At 42.1% G+C, this 22,127-nt stretch overlaps 6 protein-coding genes across 9 annotated transcripts; 3 read left to right on the forward strand and 3 right to left on the reverse strand.

Moving 5' to 3' along the window:
• Positions 1-57: 57 nt before the first annotated feature.
• slmb (beta-transducin repeat containing E3 ubiquitin protein ligase slmb) lies at positions 58-9,526 on the reverse strand. The gene is made up of 8 exons (XM_017148247.3): positions 8,992-9,526; positions 7,226-7,448; positions 3,507-3,778; positions 3,259-3,438; positions 2,721-3,175; positions 1,880-2,069; positions 1,683-1,818; positions 58-1,595 (listed from the first exon to the last, which is right to left on the reverse strand). Exons 1-8 carry the CDS (start codon positions 9,046-9,048, stop codon positions 1,576-1,578), a joined length of 1,533 nt encoding a protein of 510 aa, XP_017003736.1. The 5' UTR covers positions 9,049-9,526; the 3' UTR covers positions 58-1,575.
• Positions 9,527-9,951: 425 nt separating this feature from the next.
• LOC108061837 (oxaloacetate tautomerase FAHD1, mitochondrial) lies at positions 9,952-11,312 on the forward strand. 2 transcript variants are annotated; one of them, XM_070216412.1, is made up of 5 exons: positions 9,952-10,111; positions 10,233-10,335; positions 10,403-10,499; positions 10,781-10,927; positions 10,984-11,312. In XM_070216412.1, coding segments are annotated over exons 1-5 (657 nt in total). In that variant the 5' UTR covers positions 9,952-10,110; the 3' UTR covers positions 11,293-11,312. The 2 variants fall into 2 exon arrangements, with proteins under 2 accessions (XP_070072513.1, XP_017003730.3); XM_017148241.3 differs by lacking the exon at positions 9,952-10,111 and having other exon boundaries at positions 10,135-10,335.
• Positions 11,313-11,334: 22 nt separating this feature from the next.
• Obp93a (Odorant-binding protein 93a) lies at positions 11,335-12,148 on the reverse strand. Its single transcript, XM_017148243.3, has 4 exons — positions 12,022-12,148; positions 11,828-11,965; positions 11,611-11,767; positions 11,335-11,548 (listed from the first exon to the last, which is right to left on the reverse strand). Exons 1-4 carry the CDS (start codon positions 12,121-12,123, stop codon positions 11,352-11,354), a joined length of 594 nt encoding a protein of 197 aa, XP_017003732.2. The 5' UTR covers positions 12,124-12,148; the 3' UTR covers positions 11,335-11,351.
• Positions 12,149-13,000: 852 nt separating this feature from the next.
• Positions 13,001-15,285, forward strand: Ice2 (Interacts with the C terminus of ELL 2). Its single transcript, XM_017148239.3, has one exon. The coding sequence runs from the start codon at positions 13,083-13,085 to the stop codon at positions 15,111-15,113; it is 2,031 nt and encodes a 676-aa protein (XP_017003728.2). The 5' UTR covers positions 13,001-13,082; the 3' UTR covers positions 15,114-15,285.
• Positions 15,247-16,515, reverse strand: Trm7-34 (tRNA methyltransferase 7-34). Its single transcript, XM_017148240.3, has 3 exons — positions 16,274-16,515; positions 15,572-16,221; positions 15,247-15,515 (listed from the first exon to the last, which is right to left on the reverse strand). Exons 1-3 carry the CDS (start codon positions 16,392-16,394, stop codon positions 15,342-15,344), a joined length of 945 nt encoding a protein of 314 aa, XP_017003729.2. The 5' UTR covers positions 16,395-16,515; the 3' UTR covers positions 15,247-15,341.
• Positions 16,516-16,927: 412 nt separating this feature from the next.
• Positions 16,928-21,563, forward strand: Usp8 (Ubiquitin specific protease 8). 3 transcript variants are annotated; one of them, XM_070216437.1, is made up of 9 exons: positions 16,928-17,245; positions 17,312-17,806; positions 17,864-18,026; positions 18,081-18,563; positions 18,620-19,042; positions 19,419-19,649; positions 20,343-20,797; positions 20,856-21,182; positions 21,242-21,563. In XM_070216437.1, exons 1-9 carry the CDS (start codon positions 17,151-17,153, stop codon positions 21,246-21,248), a joined length of 2,679 nt encoding a protein of 892 aa, XP_070072538.1. In that variant the 5' UTR covers positions 16,928-17,150; the 3' UTR covers positions 21,249-21,563. The 3 variants fall into 3 exon arrangements, with proteins under 3 accessions (XP_070072538.1, XP_017003751.2, XP_017003752.2); XM_017148262.3 differs by having other exon boundaries at positions 16,929-17,245; positions 20,856-21,563; XM_017148263.3 differs by lacking the exons at positions 16,928-17,245; positions 17,312-17,806; positions 17,864-18,026; positions 18,081-18,563; positions 18,620-19,042 and adding an exon at positions 19,211-19,363 and having other exon boundaries at positions 20,856-21,563.
• The last annotated feature ends 564 nt before the right edge of the window (positions 21,564-22,127 follow it).

Raw genomic sequence — 22,127 nt, forward strand, 5'->3', positions numbered from 1 at the left:
TTTACGTTCCCTGGAATAAACCAAACAAAAATGTACAAACATATTAAGAAAACCACCTTTTAGCATTTATACACAATTTATTATTTATTACTTCTAGTTATGTTACCTATACTAAGCCCATTCGCGCAATAGCAGTTGCTCGGCCATCGATTAACAAGCTGCACTCTTTCCACCAACAGTTTTACATGTTCCGGAGTATGTGTTCGTATCATATCATCATCAACTTTTCGTTAAAGTAAAACGTTATGTACATACATTAGTTAACGCGGAAGCGGCGATCGTGATCCAGATCAAGTATAGCATTGGAACTTAACTTACAAATAGCAATACATATAGTAAAATGTCCATTAATCACACGATGATCGACGAACTGTATACATATAAATATATTGTTGAAACTGCCTGGAAATTTGCTATTTTCTACATACAGATGTATATCTAGAATCTAGAGTTATCGTAGATCAATCAAAGAATCGGTTATATATTGCAGTACAATGGATTAATTTTCATTTGATCTTCACTCGAAAGATGTGTAACTACCAATTGCGGACACAGCGTGGTGTGTCGTTCTTTACACAAGTAACTTTTCATTTAAATTATTTGTATTTTGCGTAACTTAGATTACAATTGCCAATAAAATACTAGGCTTAAATTTAACTTTACAATTAACACAAACATTAGGCAATAGGCATGTAAAGTAGGTTACAAATATGCAATGCGGCGAACCGAAATGGATGCTTTGCCAATTTGAATGAAGCGATTCTAACTAACATTTATGCTAAAGACTGATTCCTCGGGTCGCTTTTTGGATCCCCTGCGAAAATGTTCCAAGCGATCTCACAGTTTTTCTTCTCCTTAAGGCGGCAGCTGCCTGAACGCGATGCTTGTGTATTTGAGCTAAAGAAACACTTAAAGTAACGCCCGATCGATCCAACGATCCGGGACGCGATTCAAAGACTGACCCTCGATTAGTATTACAGCGCCTAAATAACTAATACATAGTTTTCTTCTTCCGCTTCTTTTGTTTCATTTTCATTCGTACATGACAAACCTAACAGCCAGTTTTGCGAAAATATTTGTATATTTTTGTATACTCCTTTTGCATTTTTATTGTTTGCTTGCTTTATAACTTCAATTAATTCATATTATGTGTGTTGTATGTTTCCGTGTGGATGTGTGTGTGTGTGTGTGAGGGTGTATTCTGTGTGTTGTGTGCGATTGTAAAATAGACGCTTAGAGATCGCTATATCTTGGGTTCAACATAGTTTTCAAATAGACAAGTCGCAATGCTGTGTGTTTATGCTGGCTAAAACCATTCACTCTTCATTCATCATAATCATTAATATTCTCAACATCTACATCAAAATCCAGGTCATCCGATTCTGGATCCGAGCCGGAACCGGTGACGGAGCCCGAACCGCCAGCATCCCGATGCCTAACATATCCACCCATAAACGCCCCAGCATCATCTCTAGAATCCTCATCCTCGAAATCATCGCCCTCGTCCTCATCGTCGTCCTCGTCTTCGCTCGAGGATTGTAGATGTAACTCGCGCAGCTGCCGTTGCACAAAATGTTAATGTTCCATCAGGGCCGCTAAAGCGCCAGCAGCAAACAGAAAACAAAACGAAAACGTTATGCATAATTCAAGAGATCAATGAGGTGAAAGTTGGCTTCTCTTACGTGACGGTGTGCGTCCGGTCTTGTTCTCATTGGGTGTGAAATTTAGAAAGTCCCAAATCAAAATTGTATCATCGTGCGAGCTGCTCACAATCTGGAACTCATCGAATTGCAAACGAAAGACGCGACCAGTGTGCTCCTGAAAAAGAGTTAGCCACAAAGGTTAGAAAAACGCGGAAGTGACCTAGGGGATGACTCACCACAAGTGTGTTCAGACAGAGAGTATTGGATGCTGCTCTCGGATCCAAAGCGGCTACCAAGTCCCAGACCTTGATCTTGCCATCGTAGGCGCCGCTGACGATTCGTTTCGTGTCGAAACGGATGCAACGAACCAACTCCTCGTGGCCCTCGAGGACGCGTAAGCAGGCACCGCACTCAATGTCCCAAAGTCTGAAATAAATCGAAAAAGAAAGGATCAGATTATTAAACATTTTTTACGATGGACAATATCCTCTTGTCCTAAAGAATTCGTGGTGTCGTTGTATTAAAGAATTCTCGTATGTAGGTAAATATAAATTGCCACCATAACAACATAGGTACAAATTCCAACCGAATTTCAACAGATGAGATTTTGTGACGTCATTGGCAAGAGATATTTTGGACTTTTTGTTTTTCAGTCGCACAATAACAGTAATTTTTAGACTTTTATTATAAAATTCATGAACAAAAGTTACGGAAGACTTTTATTTTTTGGTCCGAAAATAACTGTTATTCTCTGACTTTTATTTTAAAATTCTGAAATATCAGTTACTTTATGACTTATAAATATTATTTTTTTTTTTTTTTCCCAATAAATAAATTTCCCAAGCATTTATAATATTTTAAAAATAAATATTTCTTTACTTCCTTTAAGTCAAATAAGAAATGAACATAAAATAAAGAAATAAACTTCAAATCAAACCCATTAGCTGTGATGGAAATGGCAATCGATATTAATAGCCTTTACTAATCGCAAAATTTATAAAAAGAAAACAAAAATGTTTATCGCACATCATTAATCACCATGCCGGAAAGTCGGTTAAATTCCCACGGCCCACTCACCTTATTGAATTGTCTGAGCTGCCGCTGACCACCAGGCGATCTCTGTACTGCAGGCAGGCGATGCCACGTTTGTGGCCATTCAAGGTGCGCACGAATTCACAGCTCGAGGTGGACCAGACCTTGATGGTGCGATCTCCGCTGGCGGAGACAATGTACTTCTCATCGAAGTCCACCACATTGACGGCGGCCCGGTGGCCGACGAGGACGCGTCGCAGCGTGATCTCGCTGGGCGAGGTCATGTCCCAGACGGCGATGGAGCGATCCTTGGAGCAGGTCACCATCATGCCGTTGTTAAAGCGCAAGTGCAGCACCGCCTCGCAGTGATGGATGAGGGTATTGACCATCTCGCCGGTATTGACGTCCCACACGCGGACGGTGGAGTCGCTGGAGCCACTGATGATCACCTTGTCGTCGTACTGCAGGCACAGCACCGATCCAGTGTGGCCAATGAGGGTCTGTAAAGTGATGGGAAATTGGAGTTTTCAGAATGAACTAACTTATTTAATGATTCCTTCAATGTAAATGAATCAAAACCCACCTTAACGCACTGCAGATCCGTGCGATCCCAGATCTTGATGGTGTTGTCCCTAAGCCCGGAGACAATCTTGCCATCATCGTACTGCAGGCAATAGACACCCTTCGAGTTCTCGGACCGGCAATTGATGCGGCGCAGCATGTGGCGTCCAGTCCGCCAGTTATTCTCTATGCTGTCAATGTCCTGAAACCATAGAAAGTTCAATATTAATCTACTGATTGCAAATTACAATGATTTTACAAACAACTCACATTCATTATCTTGGGGAACAACTCGCGATGGAATGAGTGTGGCCGCTGTGTCTGGCCAGGTCGTGGCTTAAAGAGGTACTGCATCCAATTGCGTCGTTCGGCCAATCCGCGCCACAAGGAATCTGTGCGCACCTTGCGTTCGATGAGCTTCTTCCAGAGCATCCCCTCGGAGATGACGCGCAGCCATTCCTTGCAGACCAGCTCGGCCGATTTGAGCGATTCGGCATCCAAGTACGACAAAATGTTCTCTGCGATGTGATCCAGACCCTTGACTAAAAGTGGTAGTAAGAAAAAACATTTAAATTAGTTTAGATCTAGTTAAATAAAAACAAGAGAAAAACTTTGATCGGGCATACATTCTTAAGAAATGGGCCGATTTGAAAAATTGCTACTACATTTTGTTAGGAATAAATAAACACAACAAAATTGAATTTATACAAGAATATGTGTGGGGAATCCCAACCTTCTAGCTTTTGTAGTTTCCGAGATCTCAGCGTTCATACAGACGAACAGACAGACGGACATGGCTAAATCGACTCGGCTAGTGACCCTGATCAAGAATATGTATACTTTATAGGGTCGAAAACGCTTCCATCTTTCTGTTACATACTTTTGCACGAATATAATATACCCTTTTACTCTACGAGTAACGGGTATAATAATTTTTAACCTCGCTACACCTATCTTAATCTTTAATTTTCATAAAGGCCATCTCCCCAGTCAAGTTAATGACAAAGACAGCTATTTATAGTTGGCACCCAGTTATCTCTGATGTGACACATAACCAATTTGCCATCCGATACGAGGTGGAGCAACCGTGGCTGCTACTGCTCTTGTCAGACACCTACTCAACCCAGCCCAATCCGAACCAATTAAATCCAATGCAATGCAACCACATCGCCAGACTGCAACTGGGCGAGGAACAAGAGGCAAAATGATGCACCTAACGGCATTAAAATGCACTTAGCCCATGGTAAGTGGGAGTGGGAGTGGCTGTGGAGGTGGCCCAACCAATAGACCGGCATATTTACATGTGTCATGGCTCGAAGAGGAGTGGTTCCCCTTTCCCCAGCCCCATCCACATCTTCATCTGCATTGACAACCCGACTGAATGGGCCAAGTCAGAGTCTGAAGTGCATGCGAGTATTCAGTGCTCCTCTGCTGTTCGCAGCATTTGCCAAACACAATTAAAAATGTGCATAACTCGCAATGGCAGGCAGGCTGTTTGGCGGGCGGCAACGATTTGGCTCAAGTTGTTTGCCGTCGCCGGCGACTAACGGTCCTAAGTGTGTCTATCCGTCTGTGAATCCCAATCCCTCCGTTCCTCTGTCCCACCATCCATCTGTCTGTCCCACCGACTTGACGACTGTCCCCCCGGTTAGCTGCCTTTGAAGTGCATTACAATGTAAATGGAGGAGACAATGTTGCCTACTTTCAACTCTTTTTCTTTCCTGGAACGCACTACAGTGATGCCGAAGAGAATATTTACAAAATGGGGGGAAATAAACAAGCGTAATTTACAAGGTAATTCAAAAAGAAATTGAAAACATGTTCTACTAGGGGTCTAAGTACTTTTCCAAGTGATAAAGTTCTTAACAAACAAGCTCTTTTAATTGGTCTAGTTTTGAAAATAAATCTAAACTACTATAAAATTTGAACTCTAAAAAACGCTCAGTAGCAAATTTCACCCAGAACGGATTGACATAAAAATCTAAAAAAAAATCATCTTAAATATTTTTTGAGATTTTGTACTTTGTTTAGCAAATTAATAATTTAAATTTTTTTTTTGTAATTAAATTGTTAATGAATTTTGTTTTAAAGTATAATATTGTATTGGTCTAAATTCGAAACCAAATTATAAATATTTCTTAAGATTGAAATTTTGTACTTTGTGTAGCAATTTTAAATTTAAAGTTAAATTAAATTTTTAGAAATTAATATAGCTTTTTAGTCTAAGATAAACCCATATCTGTCTAGTTAAAAGCCAAATGGGCACAGCTTACGAACATTATATAACAGGCATGAACAAGGAGGACATTTGCCGGGGATTAAGCCAACGGAAACATCCGACAACTTCCTCAAAGAACTTATTCCAGACTGGTGGTTCAAGGAAAGAGAGGCTTACAAATTAAAGCGACATTCTCCGCGAAGACAATTATAATGCAGAAACACCTGATTGCATTTTAGCTGAAACCCAACGAAAAAAACCGAAAGAGGAAGCAAAATAAATATATAAATATTCTGTAAATGAATGCCCTTGCAAAGGCTAGAATTGCACGCACAGCTCTTGTTGACTATTTGAGTCATCGATATGCACACGTATCGGTGCATTGATAAACGAAGTGCTCATAATGCGATTCATTGCAAACCTGTTTATCAATAGAAAATACAAAAAATAGCACCTATAACTTCGCCAATAGTTCGGTTATTAGTTAACATCTGCTAGCCGACAATCAATGACAAAATCGATTCACATTTTCTTATGAATAATATACAAGGTTCGCCGCTCGCGCTGCCTTTGCCGCTTTCGTTCTGTTTTTGTTCCGGTAAAGCGCGTTTAATGGAAGCAACGACCTTTCAGTCAACAGCCAACAGTTAACAACCAAAGGCCCCTGGCCCACCCACTGGCTCCTCTCGCTGGAAACATGCCCGGCAACAATCCGGCGGAGAAAGGGTGTAAATCGGGGGACGCGGAACGAATCGCACTGGGTTCGTTTCTGAGCGGGATTTACCTTTCATGTTGTTCAACTTTGTACCTGCCGTTTGTTATTGTTTTACCCATTGCGTGCCGAGGGATTAAACTCGGCTTCTGAACTCTCTATTCACATCTAAACTTGGCTAAGATTTGGATGATTGTTTGTGAGCTGATTTTCGGCTTTATTTCGGTAGGAAATACTTCAAATTTTCGACCGTGGGATCTCCTACTGCTTTCTTATCAGCGTTTGCCACTTGGATTCTTGGACATCTGGGAGTACTGACCTCCCATACAAAGTGCGGTGTTGATAACGCCTGTGTGTCACCCTACCCCTTTCTCAAGTGACGTATGTTTGGTAAATTTGATAAGATTTTGATGAATAATTAACCTGTCCTCTAAGTATTATTCATGGGATAGATAATCACTTCATATTGTCTTTAAATGAATAAATTAGCTTATGTATGTAACAGGTAATAATAAACAAAGCAAAACCAACTTCATTTGCGAATATTTATGCAATACGACACTATGTAGTAACAAGTGTGCTATAAATTGAGTTCTTATTGAGACCTGCCGGCATTTTTACGTTCACAATTTCCAACTTGATTGATTATCGTTTTACAATTAATAGTAATGAGCACTAAATAATTAATTTAAGAAAGAGTATTTGTTTATATTTGATTTAAACAGATGGATAGCTAGTTTGACTAGGTAATACAGGGTTTATTTGTTTAATATTTGTTATGAGTATGAGAAAGATTTATCGTCAAACTAAACTTTGAATTAATAAAATGTTATTAACTAAATTTTTTTTTTAATATTTTAACTAAAACAAATAATAAATCAATATCCTAGGAATCTCAATCCTCAAAAATCTGTATCTCCCTTTAAGTTTCCAATAAGATTTGTTGCCCAAAGGCAGTTACAAACTATAATATAATCTACTTATCATGTTCAAGACCCAAGACCGCTGATTTCCCGACCTATTCCGTAGACAATATTAGACTGTAAATCGAGCACTCACTTGGCAGCAATGTGATAAAGTCCCGCTGGAGCATCGGCTTGAGATAGGCATTGATCTGACCGTGCTGATAGTGGCACATGCGCGACAGCAGGTGCTCCACGAAGTCCACCTGTCCCGACTCGCTCCACTGGGTGAAGTACTGAAAACAGAGTTCCCGCTCCGTTTGGTAGGTGGGCGAGGAGTCTTTCTTGCGCACCGGGTCGTACAGCATAGTGGTTGTGAACTGTACGGGTGGAAAATATAGAAGAGAGAGATATATTAATTATGAGATTGCGATTGCAGTGCTTTTGGATGTCAAGGGGCGATCGTTAAAACTGGAAAAGTAGGTAGCTGCGGGTTGTGCAACTTTTCTTTATTTTAGACTAGTGACGACCCAAACTGGGGGGGCTTACAATTAGGCAATTAGTTTCGACTCCACTCCGAGTTTCTTTCTTCTCGTAATTTTCTCGTTTTGTTTTTATTTGGCGGCGAAAGAGTTTGCAAAGCGGATTCGTGAAAAACCCGACTGGCGGCAATAGAAGCAGATCATTCACACGGCCAGTTTATAAATAATATATAATTGTATCGATGTTTATTTGGTCTACCATCCACATCCATGCTCATTATGCGAATTCTATATATAGACCCTCACCCATTAATGGCCCAATAAGCAAACGTCATCAATTAAATGCTAAAGATCTCGGCAAACAATTCGAGTAAAGTAAACAAATCGGACAGTCGACTGTGAGTGATTTGAGTAATTAAGTTAACTGCAATGCCAGCAATGCGAAAAAAAACCTTGCGTATAGCACTATGTGCTAGGTGTATATAAGTATTCGGGTCGGTTGCCTTAATTTAATTGCCATATTATAGCTATATTATGGTTTTTTGTGAGCTTTAGTTGTTTGCCTTTGCCTGGTAACTTTGAGCTAATATGAAGGATGCTACAGTTTTCACTGGCTACGGGTTACACAGCTTATAAGGATGGGTTCTATAAAAATTAAGTTTTAATTTTTAATGATGGTTTGACTTATGGAAGCTCATCTGTAGATATTACCAAGAAGCTATGTGTATCATTAACCAGATTCAACCTTGATTCCAGCTAAATAAACCCAGATGACTCAAGCGAAACTTTATTGCTTACCGAGCAAAAAATTAAAAAAAAATAAAAAACAATTTTTTGGGCACATTGCTTAATGGTTTTGCGGGAACTGACCTTCAGTAAGCCGCCTATCACATTTAACTCCGTAACCATAGGCATACAATAAAATAAGTACTGATTGAAATGTACACGGTCGCAACAAAGTGTACTTTGTGTACGATTTTTGTTATTAATTGTGTAAACAAACTCGAGGCCAATTAACGAAATCAGAAAACGGCTTTTGGACCACCAAAATTCGGAAATTGGGGGGATATATATATATCTGTGTATATGTAATAAAGACGGATGATTGGACAAAGGGGATGATGAAAAGCAAATGATGATGATGCTGGCGATGAATAATTAGGCTAATGCCTAAAGTCCGCAAAAGTTTAAGGTTAGCCTATAGGATATGTGTCCGAATTTAATAGAGTGCACGAGTGCAAAATCTGTAGTATATACGAAAATAAAGCACTAGCACACGAACACAGGCGCGCTGTGCGAGTGTGTGTGTGTGCTTGTCAGTTTGTGTGTGCGTGTCTATTCAGTCGACACCTTGGGCACCATGTACTTAAAAGCAGAGTGTATTATGTACTCGAATCGGGCAGAAATGGCGCTTAAACCGAGTTACTAAGCTAAAACTCACGGCCTGGGCATTGGAGTTGGTTTCGTCCATTATTTTGTCAGTCTCCATTTTCATCATTGTGTTGTTTGTGTGTTTGTAGAGTTTGCTGGCTCGTCTTTTCTCTCTCTCTCTCTCGCACTGCTCACTGTTGTTCTCCTTCGCACTCGCACTCACGCACCACGTAGCGCTTTTCGCTGACTTTTCGGTTACACGGCTTACAAATCGCTTTTCGCCAGCAATTTCATATAATTTTTAGCTCGAAAGAAAATTACAATTTGCTCGTCTCGATTTAGTAGGACCGCAGGCGGAATGCGCGAAAAGGGCGAAAGCGATGGGAAACTCAACACGCCGAAGTCCCCTCACCAAGTGTGCGGATTTCGTTGGCAAGTCATTATTGTTTTCGCTGCCCCTAGCTGCTTGCACTTCGCTGGTTCTTTTGTTTATTAAGCTCGCGCAACTGCACTGCGCTGACTTTTCACACGGAGAATTTTATTTTTCACGAGTTTCCGCCCAAATATGGACCACCTGATATCGAAATAAACTGCAAATGATGAGTCTGCACTATCGATATCGATGACTGTGTGGCTGGCGAGCGGTCACACTGGCAGGGTTAGTGTTGCAAAACGCAGCTGGGTGTTGGGTTGTTCTCACTAGTTTTTCAAACAGGTTGTTGTAATGTCGGTTTTTTCAGCCTGTATCCACTCTAGATTTGTCGTTTTAAATCCTTACAAAACAGGATGATTAACTAATGTTAAGTGTTTCCCAAAAGAAACTGATTGAAATTTGAAATATAGAAATTAATCGTGCTAGTTTCAATAAGATAGAAAATCCAATTGGATTAATGTTGAATGCATCCAACATTGGAAACGAAATAGTAGAACCAGGAATACTTGTTTTTCAAACACTTTTAATAGTGACAGTTGATAATTAACTGTTATTAATTTATTTACTTTTACAGTTTTTAAAGTAACTTAATTGCATCCATCCAGCAAATTTTCGAAGCTCTCGCAACCCTACGCATCAAAACCAGCTGATTCCTCGATCGCTCTCTTGATTTTCTGTTGTTATTTAATTGATAAACTTTCTGCGGGGGGCGCCTCTCCAGATAACCCCCACATCTAAATTAATAAATATTGCGCAAGTAAGTCCCGTCCGGCTGTCAATGCCTAAACGCTCACTTTCATTTGACCGCAGAGCTGTTGTATTCTATTCATTTCCTCCAGTTTCACGATTCAGTAAACATATTTTTCTTAAATTTCCAGTGGTTCAACTAACCCAAATCTTCAGGATGGCTTGCCGAGACCAGAATGCCGCCAACTTCTTGAACGAAGGCAAGAAGATTGTGGGCGTAGCTCTCAATTACATGTAATTTAGCGCTAACTAGTAAAAATGGTTCTGAATTGGTAATCCCCCGAATCCTTGTCTGCCGCAGGGACGTTGTGAAGGCCAGAAACGTTCCGGTGCCCAAGGAGCCGCTCGTCTTCCTCAAACCCACCACATCATATCTCCAGGAGGGTCAGCCAATAGTGGTAAGAGCTGAGATTTATCTTAAGGAATGATAAGACATGTGATCCATTTATCAACATATCTTAATAACAGTAAAGTAAAATCGTAGACCTTTGATCTCTTATAAAAAGATTACTTTTCGTTTGTGAACAAAAAAATCATAATTTTCAACGATTTTCTATGTGACGACCATTTCAATTTGATATGATTAAAATACTATACAAAATAAAAATAATTTTTAATGTTAAATATTATATCTTGTTATTCATGCACCCAATAACATTAAATTTAAATTCTTTTCCAGTTGCCCAAAGTCTTCACCAAGGTGGCCTATGAAGTGGAACTTGGCGTGGTGATTGGAAAGACCTGCAAGAACGTCTCCAAAGAAGATGCCTTAAACTATGTGGCCGGATACTGTTTGGCCTTGGATCTCACGGCTCAATGCAATTTGGTAGGAAAATACACAAGTTTTATTTCAAATCCATCCATAATAAATAATTATTTTAGGGGGCAGCCCGAGCGGCTGGTCATCCATGGACCTCCAAGTTTATACCCCTCGATCAAGTGAAGGATCCACACAACCTGCCGCTTTGGCTCACGGTCAACGGTGTCGTAAAGCAAAAGGGATGCACCGCGGACCTGATATTCAAGGTGCCCGATATTATTTCCTACGTGTCCAAGTACATGACCCTGGAGCCCAACGATCTAATCCTCACCGGAACGCCCGATGGTTCGGATGCCTTCAAGGCTGGGGATGTGATTGAGTGCGGAATGGCGGAGCTAGCCAAACTTACTTTCCAAGTGTGTGCTGAATAAATAGAAAATGAGAAAGCTAATCATCTGCTACCGCTTTATATTTGTATATTTTTGGATATTTATTTCCTGTTGCTTTCGACGTCGTCACAGGCAATCAAATATTTACGCATGGCTGTACAATCGCTGGTGTTTTTCCATTTGGTGGATGGACAATTGACGTAAACCTGCTCCATGATGCAGGCCAACAAGATGGCAGGATAGTAGTTGCATTCACCCTTTGTGTGCATCCATTGATATTGCTGACTTCGCTTCAGAGCTGTTTATAGTTTATATATTATTGTTAAGAAAATATTTCATTGATATTCATTCTAAACCCACAATAATCCGTGCAGCTTTTGAGGCTCTTCACCATCAGTTGGGCCATATTTTGGTCGTTTTTGTAGCGCTGCTGGTAACTCTTTTGTAATGCCTCCACGTTGACGCTTCCATTGGTCAACAAAAAGCCATTGGTCTTGAAGGAGCACTCCGCAATGCACTGTAAATACTCACTTTTTTCAGAAGAATACTTATATTTTATAAGATTTTTAATATTTACTGCGTGGAGAGCTACCTTATCCGATTTAAGATTGGGCGAGTTCAATTTATTGTCACTGGTTGAGTTACTGTTCAGCAAGGACTTACGACAAGCTTTGATGGCCTTGTCGTTTTTTTGAACATCGCAACATGAACTTAGCTAGCAAATGTTAAATAATTTTAATGAAAATTAAATTTAATTTAATAATATCTTACAAACTTTGGCTGCTTCGCCTGGTCACAGCTTGTATAGTTAAAGGATGTCGCACAGGTGCTGAAAACAGTTAAAACTAAAAGCAGGATATGGCTCAGATACATTTTTGTGGCTCAAAATGTATTTTTCAACTGATTCCAAAAATGAATCTGAAAGTGTTTTAAGGCCACATATGTAGTAACTACATTTAATTTCAAAGTTAATGTCCCATAAAAAGCATGCCATAATCATAATAGATACAATTTAATACAATTTAAAAAAAGCAACAGCAACTATTCGTAATCGTATAAGTTTAAGGAAACTTAATATATATTCCTAGTCTAATTTTTAAATAAATAAATAAGCCGTTAATTAACAGCCTGAAGTATATTTGAATATATATGAAACTGAACAAGAGAGAACGCTATAGTCGGGTGCCCCGACTATCAGATACCCGTTACTCAGCTAAAGGGAGTGCGAAGGAGATGGAGAAAAACTTTGATCCGTCGTAACTTTTTAACGAATGGTCCGATTTAAAAAATTTCTTCTACATTTCGATAGGTATTGATAAACACAATAAAACTGCATTTTTACTTTTCCAAAATATTGAAATTTTTAAAATCGTACATTAGCGATTGTGGGCGTAAGAGGGGGCGTGGCACCCTTTTGAAACAAACTTGCGCTGCGTAGGAACTCCTAGAATCTGCATGCAAAATGTCAATCTTCTAGCTTTTATAGTTTCCGAGATCTCAGCGTTCATACAGACAGACAGACAGACAGACAGACGGACAGACAGACGGACATGGCTAGATCGACTTGGCTAGTGATCCCGATCAAGAATATATATAGTTTATAGGGTCGGAAACGCTTCCTTCTACCTGTTACATACTTTTGCACGAATCTAATATACCCATTTACTCTACGAGTAACGGGTATAAAAACAGCTGATTAAATATCGACGAATACCCCAAACGAGTATTTTCCCGAAATCGCGTTAAGGTCATGCACACGCATTGAATAAAAACAAAACAAAAGAAATATTTAAAAACTTAAGTTTTTGAAGCTCTTCAAAGACCGATCCAATATGGAGAAGGACACTCCTTTGTACGAGGGAAACTCTATCTTCCGGAACCAGCCGTCGTACAAGGTCTTCAACAAATCCTTCGAGCACGTGGACGATGCACTCTACACATTTCTGAATGAGGTGGATCCCGATGTGCTGCGACAGGAGCTCCAGGAAACCGCCGAAGTGTTCAAATCCTTCGATCGGAACACAGCCTTGAAGGATCCCCGCAACGATCAGGTTCCAGAGAGTGCAATTTGCGACCTTTCCAGCGGAGAAACCGGCTACAGTTTTCCCAATCCTTTAGATCAGCACTCCGAGTTGAATCTCAAGCAGCAGGCCGCCTGCATGCGAGTGCTTCTCTCCTGGCAGCGAAGCGAACCCGTCGACGAGGAGGATTTCGTGGTGTGGCAGGCCACAGAGAAGAAGCGCTGCAACGAGCAACAGCGGGTGCAAAAACACATCCATGATTACGAGCTGGGACGCAAGGAAATCATCTATGCGCCCATGAAGAGTTTAGTTGCCATCTACAGAAAGTGGTATGAATTGAGTATAAGGAAACTGCTAAACTCACATCTTAACGAATCATATGTGACCTTCTCGGGTCTGCCACAGTTGTCCCAGTGCAAGAGCCTCAATTCTCAGACCGTCAGCATGGAGCAAGTGGAACTGGAGAGGATTGTGGGGAGGGTGAGGCTCTGGCCAGAGGTGGAACTTACCCAGGAGGCCCTTTCCACCTTAAGAGTACGCTTAGATCGCTACGCGGTTAGGGAAATTAAGGAGTCAGCTAAGTTACTATGTGAGGAAGATAAAACCCTGGAATTGGAAGCCCACAATATCTACGTGCTGCCTCTAGATTCTCTTTTAATGCTGCTAACGACTGGTTCATATATTGACCTGCCCACAGAAATGTTTCTTAGCCTAAGAGAATCCCCAAAAAGTAGTCATAAATGTATGGAATTTAAGTCTCCATTTCCCGCCCGAAATTGTGGCTGGCATACAAACAGTTTGATCTTGAAGCAGGCTTTTGGGAGCTTTATTTCCCAGCCTGGACAAGCCAAGTGGCTAGATTTTGAATCAAGTGGAGCAGTCAAGGAAGTACCTGATAAGATTACCTGTGATATGCCTTCTACCGATCTTCAAATGGCCTACAAACCCCAATCAATTGATCAACAATCTTCAGACATAATAGATGCCACCACCAACAGCGCTTTAGTTAGTTGGAGTCTTAGATGTAAAAGCGAAGGTGATGACAACAAAGACTTTCAAATCTTTACCACTTTACCCATACCAGCGGTTAATGATTTTAAAAGCAGGAAACCACTTGGATGCCACTTAATCAAGCTAGAGAACAAACCAGACTCTGGCTGTGAGATTATGTCCAAATACGAGTTGATAAGTGCCTGGCTGCAGCTAAAACTCCTCCAGTCGGAGGTAGGTCACTGCACCCGCATCTCGCTGCGAGACTTTAGGCCCATGCTGGAGGAGAAACTGACGCTGATTTCCTTGGAGCAACAGCTGCATGACTACTACAACACGAGCATGCCGCAATTACTATCCAATTTGTACGAGTTCCTTAAGCTACTGGACACGGTGCCGTGTGGGGAATACCTGCTGCGATATTCACCCAAGTACAAGGATAAATTCCTGCTATGCAATGTCATTAAGGAGGCCACTGCCCAAAGCTTCCAGCTGCACCAACTCCTCACGGAAACCATTCCCAGTGACCAGATCTTCCTCACCCAAAGCAGTTACCTTCCCATTTCGCCCACTCACTGTGGCCGCCTGCACGAGGAACTGCAGCTGCTGCCCTGCGCCTTTCCAGCTAAGGCCAATGGTCGGTCCGTCCAACGTAAGAAGGTGGCTTTGCCCAAGCCAGAGCCCGTCAGACAAGCTCCAGCCAGGAGGCAAACATTCAGGAAGTGGACGGATGCCGAAACTGCTGCATTTCGTAGACGTTGCAAGTCCGAGCAAAAGACTCGAGCAAGGGCTCGCAAAAGAGCGGCTGCTAAAGACGAAAAAGTCCAAATGGAGAAGATAATGACGCTGTGAAAACAGCATTCTCAATGCACATGATGAGTTCAAATGCTTAATTCTAAGTTTTCTATTTAGATTTTAGTTATTTACTGTTGAAAAACAAAAAAGAAATATTAAAAAAGGCGTAATGATAAGCGCTTTCTATAGATTTTTAAGAAGTTTGTTATTAAAATGTACATCTATATATTTAAAATGCAACTTTGTACCTTAATTTATTGCCACAGGTTTTTATAGTTTATTTTGTTAAAGTTTTGAGTCCTGAGGTCCATTATCCTGCCACTCCTTAAACAATTCCTCGTCATGAACAACTCGTATGCCTTCGTATTTGATGTTGACTTGGCTGGTTTTCTTCAGGATATCCTGATAGGCGGCAGTCAAAGGCTGTTGTACCGGCTCTTTATAAACATAGTCCTCGCCCTGAAACAGCAACGTTAAGATATTTTTCAGAATAGGAATATATAAAACACTCCTACCAAGTCGTAAGTGCGATCCGAATCCAGATCACCTTTGTAGGCGACAAAGGGAACATGAACAACGGGCGGATTATCCTTTTTCCTGCACACCCACGTCTCTGGATGATCGTGCCATTCGTTTATAAGATTGCAGGGTTTGTATCCTTCAGGCAGACAAAACTGTCTGGCCACCACAAAAGCTTCGATGCTGGAATTCCGTGAAGCGGATGGCTTAAACACACACACGTCCTTGAAGAAGCGCTTGAGTTGGCTGTACAACCGGCTGGTCCTGTCCGCCCGGTAGATTTTGGACACAAAGGAGCCGCCCTCTTCCAGGATGAAAGTGGAAATGCTGAGGGCGGAGAGGAGCAGCTCGCCCTGAACGTAGGCATCGAAATCGTGCATGCCTGTGGAATCGGGAGCTCCATCGCTGACCACAATCTGTGCCTTCTCGCCGCCAAAGAACTCGATGATGGCCTCCGCCGTTGACTCCTTGCTGATATCCGCCCGAAGTTGTGTGACTCCTTCAATTGGAGCCATTCCCTGCAGGTCCACTGCGATGATTTTCACCTTTTCCCGCTCCTCCGCAGGCAGTGGCTCGTACATGCGCTTGGCCAGCACCTGTGACCAGCTGCCAGGAGCGGCACACAGATCCACGGCTCGGGTGAGACCTGAAATCAGCTTATTAGGATTGGTTCAAGAAACACGAGGTTCAAGCAAGACCTTCTAATAAGTGAAACGTCTCCTCCGCCTGGAGCAGCTTGAAGGCACTCCGCGCACGCCATCCCTGCTCCTTGGCCAGTCGGTAGAAGATGTCCCGCTTGTCCTTCGAAGTCCTGCCCATTTATAAACTCTGATTTAGCAAACCACAACAAGAATAGTAAACAAAAGGTTGTCAGCTGGTCTGGGAAATGATCTATTCACAATAGATGAAATGTAGCTCGTTTCCCGCTATATTTGGTGGGTTCTAGAAATCCAAATAAGTTAATAATTTTCAAAATATAGGTACATAAATATTAAAATATAAATACCTTTATAAATATTTTCGTGTTAATAAAACCATAAACTCTACTCTTTTAACAAACAACAACACAGGGAAATGATCTATTCACAGTAGATGAAATGTCGTTTTAGCTCGCTTCATATTTAGTGAGCTTTAGAAGTTAGTTACATATTTTTAAAAATATTAATAAATTTACAAATATTTTATTATCATCTAGAAGGGTTTGGGATTGTTCCACCAAATGCAAATGCAATTTTTTTTTTTTTAATGAAGAATTGATTACATGGGAGTGGGGTGGTTAAAAATCGCCGAATTGGACAGCCCCTAAATTAAAACTTTGTGGAAAATCCGAAAACTAGCTAAATAACTAGCTAGTATTATACAATCTAGAAACAGCTTCCCGTTGTGCCAACTCCAATCGATAGTTGTCAGAGTATCGATACATTTCAGGCGAAATAACAAGTGATTTTGTTGTTGCAACTGCCCAGCCCGCAGATTGAGGAATTCCTGCTATGAAAACAGGAAAACCAGGCATTTCCCGAGTCCCGTTACCGACATAACACCATCCCCGACACCCACTCGAGAAACGCCAGCGCAATGGCCAAGTTGAAGAAGCTGCACATGAGCTCCAATCTCGATGATCTGGAGAAGATGTCCATCATTCCGGATCTGCGCAGCAAGGGCATGAAAATGTAAGTGGACACCGCGATTAAGTGCTGATGCGGCTGCTTTTGCTTACCTGGAATTTCTCGTTAAAGCCTCCTGAACACCGCCCGCAAACTGTACATGACGGCCGAGGAGTACAGGCTGGACGGGGACGAGGAACTGGCCTACATCACCTACATGAAGTACTTCAACATGCTGACCGCGATTCACAAAAAGTCCGATTACGCCAGCCACAAGTCGACGGTGCGCCAGATGCTGGGCGACACCGAGGCGAATCGCCGCATTATGGACACGCTGGAGGTGATTATGGAGTCCCTGCGTCATCGCTACGACCAGCAGCGCCAGCCAGTGGAACCAATTGGCTCGGAACTGGTCAGCAATGGACGTGGAAGTCTGGAGGCGGCGTCACCAGTACCACAATCCACGGACTACGCCCGACTGGGACTGATCAGCTGCCAGGAGCTGTACCGGCGCATGCAGGAGAAATCGGTCCTGGTCATGGACTGCCGACCCAGCGCCGACTACGAGACCTCCCACCTCACCTACTACTGTGCATTCAATGTGCCCGAGGAGCAGATAACGCTGGGGTGAGTTTAAATACTATCTACTCCATGTTATAGCTAGTAACTCCTTGATCCACGTAGCATGTCGGCTGGCAGACTGCAGGCGCGGCTCAGCAGCAGCGGAAAGGCTTCGTGGGCATCGCGCTCTGTTAAGGATTCAGTGGTTCTGATGGACTGGAACACCAAGGATGCCCAACCGGCGGCGAATACAGCCATTGCCACGCTGCTGGACATCCTAAAGAATGTAAATATTGGTTTACTCAAGTCATAGATCTGTAATAACACTTTATCCCAACAGTGGGATCCGGATGTGACGTATCGCTCACCCATCCAGATCGTCGAGGGCGGCTACGAGTACTTCATCATGATGTACCCCACCCATTGCACCAATCCCAGTGTGCAGGCGCCGCAGCAGAACAACAACGACATCGAGACCATCGATGACATTGAGTATCCCTCCATCCACGACATCACCATGAAGGAGGACATCAGTGCAAAGGACTTTAAGCCACGGCCGGACATAAATCGAGCCAACAAGCCGGCGGCCACGAGAACTCTGACTCAGGGAGCCTCTCGCCCTTCTCCACAGGCCAAGCCCATAGCCGAGATCATGCGTGATCAGGCCGAGTTTCTGCAGCGCGCCGAGCAGAACGATGAGCAGCTGGAGAGGGCCTCCAAGATGTGGAAGCGCCAGGCGGCCGAGGGCGATGGCCTGAATGCCACCGAAGATCAGGAGTTGCACTTCAGGATTCTACAACTAGAAAGCAAGGCCCAGGACTATGTAAGGTCCATTAATTACTTTATTTTTCTAACCATTAACGATTACTTATCCCACAGATCGTGGAAAACAATCGTCTGCGCGAAGAACTGAGTCGCATACAGGAGCAGCAGAATGTCAGCCAGCAGCTGTCGCAAAAGGAGGTTGAGGCCACCAAGAACATCGAATCCAAGATCCGGGAGCGTCAGCGCTTGGACGAACAACACGAGCTAGAACGCCAGGAAAGGGAGCGCCTTTTGGCGATCGCCCGCGAGACAAAGAAGCATTACAAGAGTCCCCAGAGTCCTCTGTCGCCCGCCGGAAACTTGGAGGAGCTCCAGGACGTCTCCGACAGCCTGGAATCTCTGCTACAGCTAAACGAGGATGCCCCCAACAAGGTGGAGAAGCCCACCTTCGATAGGGCAATGAAACCGCAGCCGAGGAGCGTGGAGAGGACATCGCAACGGGTCCGTGATTTCTCGCCCGTCGTGGGTCAGAATGTGGTGAGTGATGGTTTTGGGGGTGGTTGACTCACAGCGGTCACCTAATAAAAGCCGCCACACGAGCGAAATCAATACCCAATGGGTCACGTTTCATAGACAATCGCCCAGACTTTTGGCTTTGCTTTCGGGGGTAGTCTCAGTCGCTCGCCGTCCGCACTCAAAGCATGTTCAAACCAAAGAAACGTACAATCGCCATACTGTTGAGCCAAAACAGCAGCAGACAGGATTCCGCGAATGATTTGTGTGGCGGGCGTGAAGCTGCAGCTGCCAACAGCTCCGCCCACCTACAGCATTTATAGCTCCATCTTCCCGCTGCGACGAGTAACTTTTGGGAATTACTTTCAAACTAATTAACTAATTTTTTGCAACTTTTCAGGGTCGCGGACTGACGGGCCTGAAGAACCTGGGCAACACGTGCTACATGAACAGCATCCTGCAATGCCTGAGTAATACGCCCCAGTTGACGGAGTACTGCATTTCGGACAAATACAAGAACAACATCAGCAGGAGCAACAAGACCAATGGTCAGGTGATCGAGGAGGTGGCTGCACTGATTAAAGAGCTTTGGAACGGACAGTACAAGTGTGTGGCCAGCAGAGATTTAAGGGTAGGTAATAGAGCCCTGCATGAATGGATTCAATGAGTTATTTTGAATTTTTAGTTTTATATGAATGAATTAATTAGAATTTAGATTTTAATAGAATTGAATGAATTTGAATTTTGAGTTTAATTGGCATAAATTCCGAAATAATTCAAGCAACAATTTCTTTTGAAGAAGAAAGGACCATCATTTTGTGATTAAATCTGCATGAATTTTATTTTCTAAGCAGTTAACATTGATTTGTTAAAAATGTTCCACTTTTTGATCTGAAAAGAAAGCACAAAAACAAACTGGTAAATTTGTTGGTTGTTTGTTTTATATGAATGAATTAATAACAATTTTGAGTTTAATAGAATTGAATGAAATTTGAATTTTTAGTTTAATAGAATTGAATGAATAAAGGGCATGAATTCCGAAATAATTCAAACTTTAAATCTGCATGAATTTTATTTTCTAAGCAGTTAACATTGATTCGTTAAAAAATTTCCACTTTTTGTTCTCAAAAGAAAGCACAAAAAACAACTGGCAAATTTAAAAAATTCATAAAAATTATTCATTAGAATTAAAAAAAACATTCAATTTATTTCACATAGAATTGAATTAAACAAATCAGAAATTTAATGGCATACTATGATAAAAAATTGAATGATTCAAAATATATCCACAATATTTCTCTAACAAACACATTACTTTTTGCAGTATGTTGTGGGTCAGTACCAGAAGATCTTTCGCGGCGTTGACCAGCAGGACTCGCACGAGTTTCTCACCATCCTGATGGACTGGCTGCACTCGGACCTCCAGACTCTGCATGTCACCCGTCAGCGAGAGATGATCAGTGCGTCGGAGAAGGCTTGGCTAGAGTTCACCAAGGCCAAGGAGAGCATGATACTGCATTTATTCTATGGCCAGATGAAGAGCACCGTCAAGTGTGTGGCCTGCCACAAGGAGTCGGCCACGTACGAGAGCTTCTCGAATCTCAGCCTGGAGCTGCCGCCGAACTCGAATTTGTGCCAGCTCAACCAGTGCATGGACATGTACTTCAGTGGCGAGCGCATACACGGCTGGAACTGTCCAAGTTGCAAGACCAAAAGGGATGCCATCAAGAAACTGGATATATCCAAGCTGCCGCCAGTGCTGGTGGTGCATTTAAAGCGGTTAGTTGAGCTAAATCTTATTCTATACTTGATTTTACCCAGTTGAATATCTTTCTAGGTTCTATGCCGACCCCAGCAATTCGGGGGCCTACATGAAGAAGCAAAACTACCTTCGCTTCCCGCTGGAAAACCTCGATATGAATCCCTACATAGCACGGGCGGAATCGCGGGCGGTTACGCCCAAAACCTACCAGCTGTACGCCGTTTCCAATCACTACGGCACCATGGAGGGCGGCCACTATACGGCCTTCTGCAAGAGCGCCAACTACGGCAAGTGGTTCAAGTTCGACGATCAGGTCGTCTCCGCTCTGGACTCCTCGAACGTCGTCTCCAGCGCGGCGTACATTCTGTTTTACACCTGGCTACCGCCCATGCAGGTGCCGCTGTAGGCGATTCTCCACTCTTCGTTTTATTTGTCTGTTTGTTTATCTCTTATTTTTATAGTTTCTAAGGTCTAGTCGCCACCACACCCTTTTATCATTTACAAATTACCGCTTAACTGTTGCTATTTAAGAGGATAATCGCTTGTTTGTTGTTGTCTAGGCGCTTAGGGCGGATGGACAGTATTACGCTTGGGGGGGCGTATTTTCTAGGGGTTACGGGCTGCATTCACTAAAACCGAGAACTTCAAGTGCATTACCAGTATAACAAAGAGAAGATCACGTATACGCGCGTGTATGTGGGACTATAGTTTATTGTATTTTGCAATTATATTTTTAAACCAAATAAACGAAATGAAATTTCCGATATAATAGTTAACTGAAAACTTGTTATTTATGCAATAGGTTTATTCAGATAGACCTTAAACATTTAGAATATGTATCCGGTCCCAATTATCCACGTATTTGGATTATTTTTCCAAGAACAGCAAAATTTTGTATTTATATTTTAACTGTAAAAATATATGTATTCTTAAAGATACAAATATATAGTTATTATAGTTATTATCATAGGAAAGATTAAAAAAAATTTATTATATACCGTTAATTTCCGCGCGCAGTAAGAATCCAATTGGCGATATTGGATACAAATTTATCGGTTCACGGTCACACTTTAAACCGCCCCCGCTATTTTCCAGTGCTGACAGCTGTAGCTCACAAAAATTGCCAGCTGATCCGACAGCACTGACCACGTATTTGAATTGATTATTTGGACAGTGTTGTCAGTAGCTAAATCTAATGTTAAAACAACAATCTGTTTTTAAATTTACTTTATATTTTAAGAATTTTTTATTCCCAACTGTTTTGGACATTTGTGAGAACGAAAAAGATAAAAGAGCATTTTGAAATAATAGCCAATAAAACTAGTCAAAACTGGACACTGGCTAGTA

This window comes from Drosophila takahashii, chromosome 3R (assembly GCF_030179915.1).
Source record: "Drosophila takahashii strain IR98-3 E-12201 chromosome 3R, DtakHiC1v2, whole genome shotgun sequence".
Classification (NCBI taxonomy): domain Eukaryota; kingdom Metazoa; phylum Arthropoda; class Insecta; order Diptera; family Drosophilidae; genus Drosophila; species Drosophila takahashii.

Excerpts from the sequence above, each read along its gene's own strand:
- slmb (XM_017148247.3), bottom strand. The coding sequence starts at position 9,048 with ATGATGAAAATGGAGACTGACAAAATAATGGACGAAACCAACTCCAAT. Across the intron at positions 3,779-7,225 it reads CTTTATCACATTGCTGCCAA|TCAAGGGTCTGGATCACATC; the intron begins GTGAGTGCTCGA and ends TACCACTTTTAG. Across the intron at positions 2,070-2,720 it reads AGCTCAGACAATTCAATAAG|ACTTTGGGACATTGAGTGCG; the intron begins GTGAGTGGGCCG and ends GATTTATTTCAG.
- Usp8 (XM_070216437.1), top strand. The coding sequence starts at position 17,151 with ATGGCCAAGTTGAAGAAGCTGCACATGAGCTCCAATCTCGATGATCTG. Across the intron at positions 19,043-19,418 it reads CCGTCGTGGGTCAGAATGTG|GGTCGCGGACTGACGGGCCT; the intron begins GTGAGTGATGGT and ends GCAACTTTTCAG. Across the intron at positions 20,798-20,855 it reads CTGGTGGTGCATTTAAAGCG|GTTCTATGCCGACCCCAGCA; the intron begins GTTAGTTGAGCT and ends ATATCTTTCTAG.
- Obp93a (XM_017148243.3), bottom strand. The coding sequence starts at position 12,123 with ATGTATCTGAGCCATATCCTGCTTTTAGTTTTAACTGTTTTCAGCACC. Across the intron at positions 11,768-11,827 it reads ATAAGGTAGCTCTCCACGCA|TGCATTGCGGAGTGCTCCTT; the intron begins GTAAATATTAAA and ends GAGTATTTACAG. Across the intron at positions 11,549-11,610 it reads CAAAAGCTGCACGGATTATT|CTCTGAAGCGAAGTCAGCAA; the intron begins GTGGGTTTAGAA and ends AACTATAAACAG.
- Trm7-34 (XM_017148240.3), bottom strand. The coding sequence starts at position 16,394 with ATGGGCAGGACTTCGAAGGACAAGCGGGACATCTTCTACCGACTGGCC. Across the intron at positions 16,222-16,273 it reads GACGTTTCACTTATTAGAAG|GTCTCACCCGAGCCGTGGAT; the intron begins GTCTTGCTTGAA and ends AGCTGATTTCAG. Across the intron at positions 15,516-15,571 it reads CGGATCGCACTTACGACTTG|GGCGAGGACTATGTTTATAA; the intron begins GTAGGAGTGTTT and ends TTGCTGTTTCAG.
- Ice2 (XM_017148239.3), top strand. The coding sequence starts at position 13,083 with ATGGAGAAGGACACTCCTTTGTACGAGGGAAACTCTATCTTCCGGAAC.
- LOC108061837 (XM_070216412.1), top strand. Across the intron at positions 10,336-10,402 it reads GGCGTAGCTCTCAATTACAT|GGACGTTGTGAAGGCCAGAA; the intron begins GTAATTTAGCGC and ends TGTCTGCCGCAG. Across the intron at positions 10,500-10,780 it reads AGGAGGGTCAGCCAATAGTG|TTGCCCAAAGTCTTCACCAA; the intron begins GTAAGAGCTGAG and ends ATTCTTTTCCAG.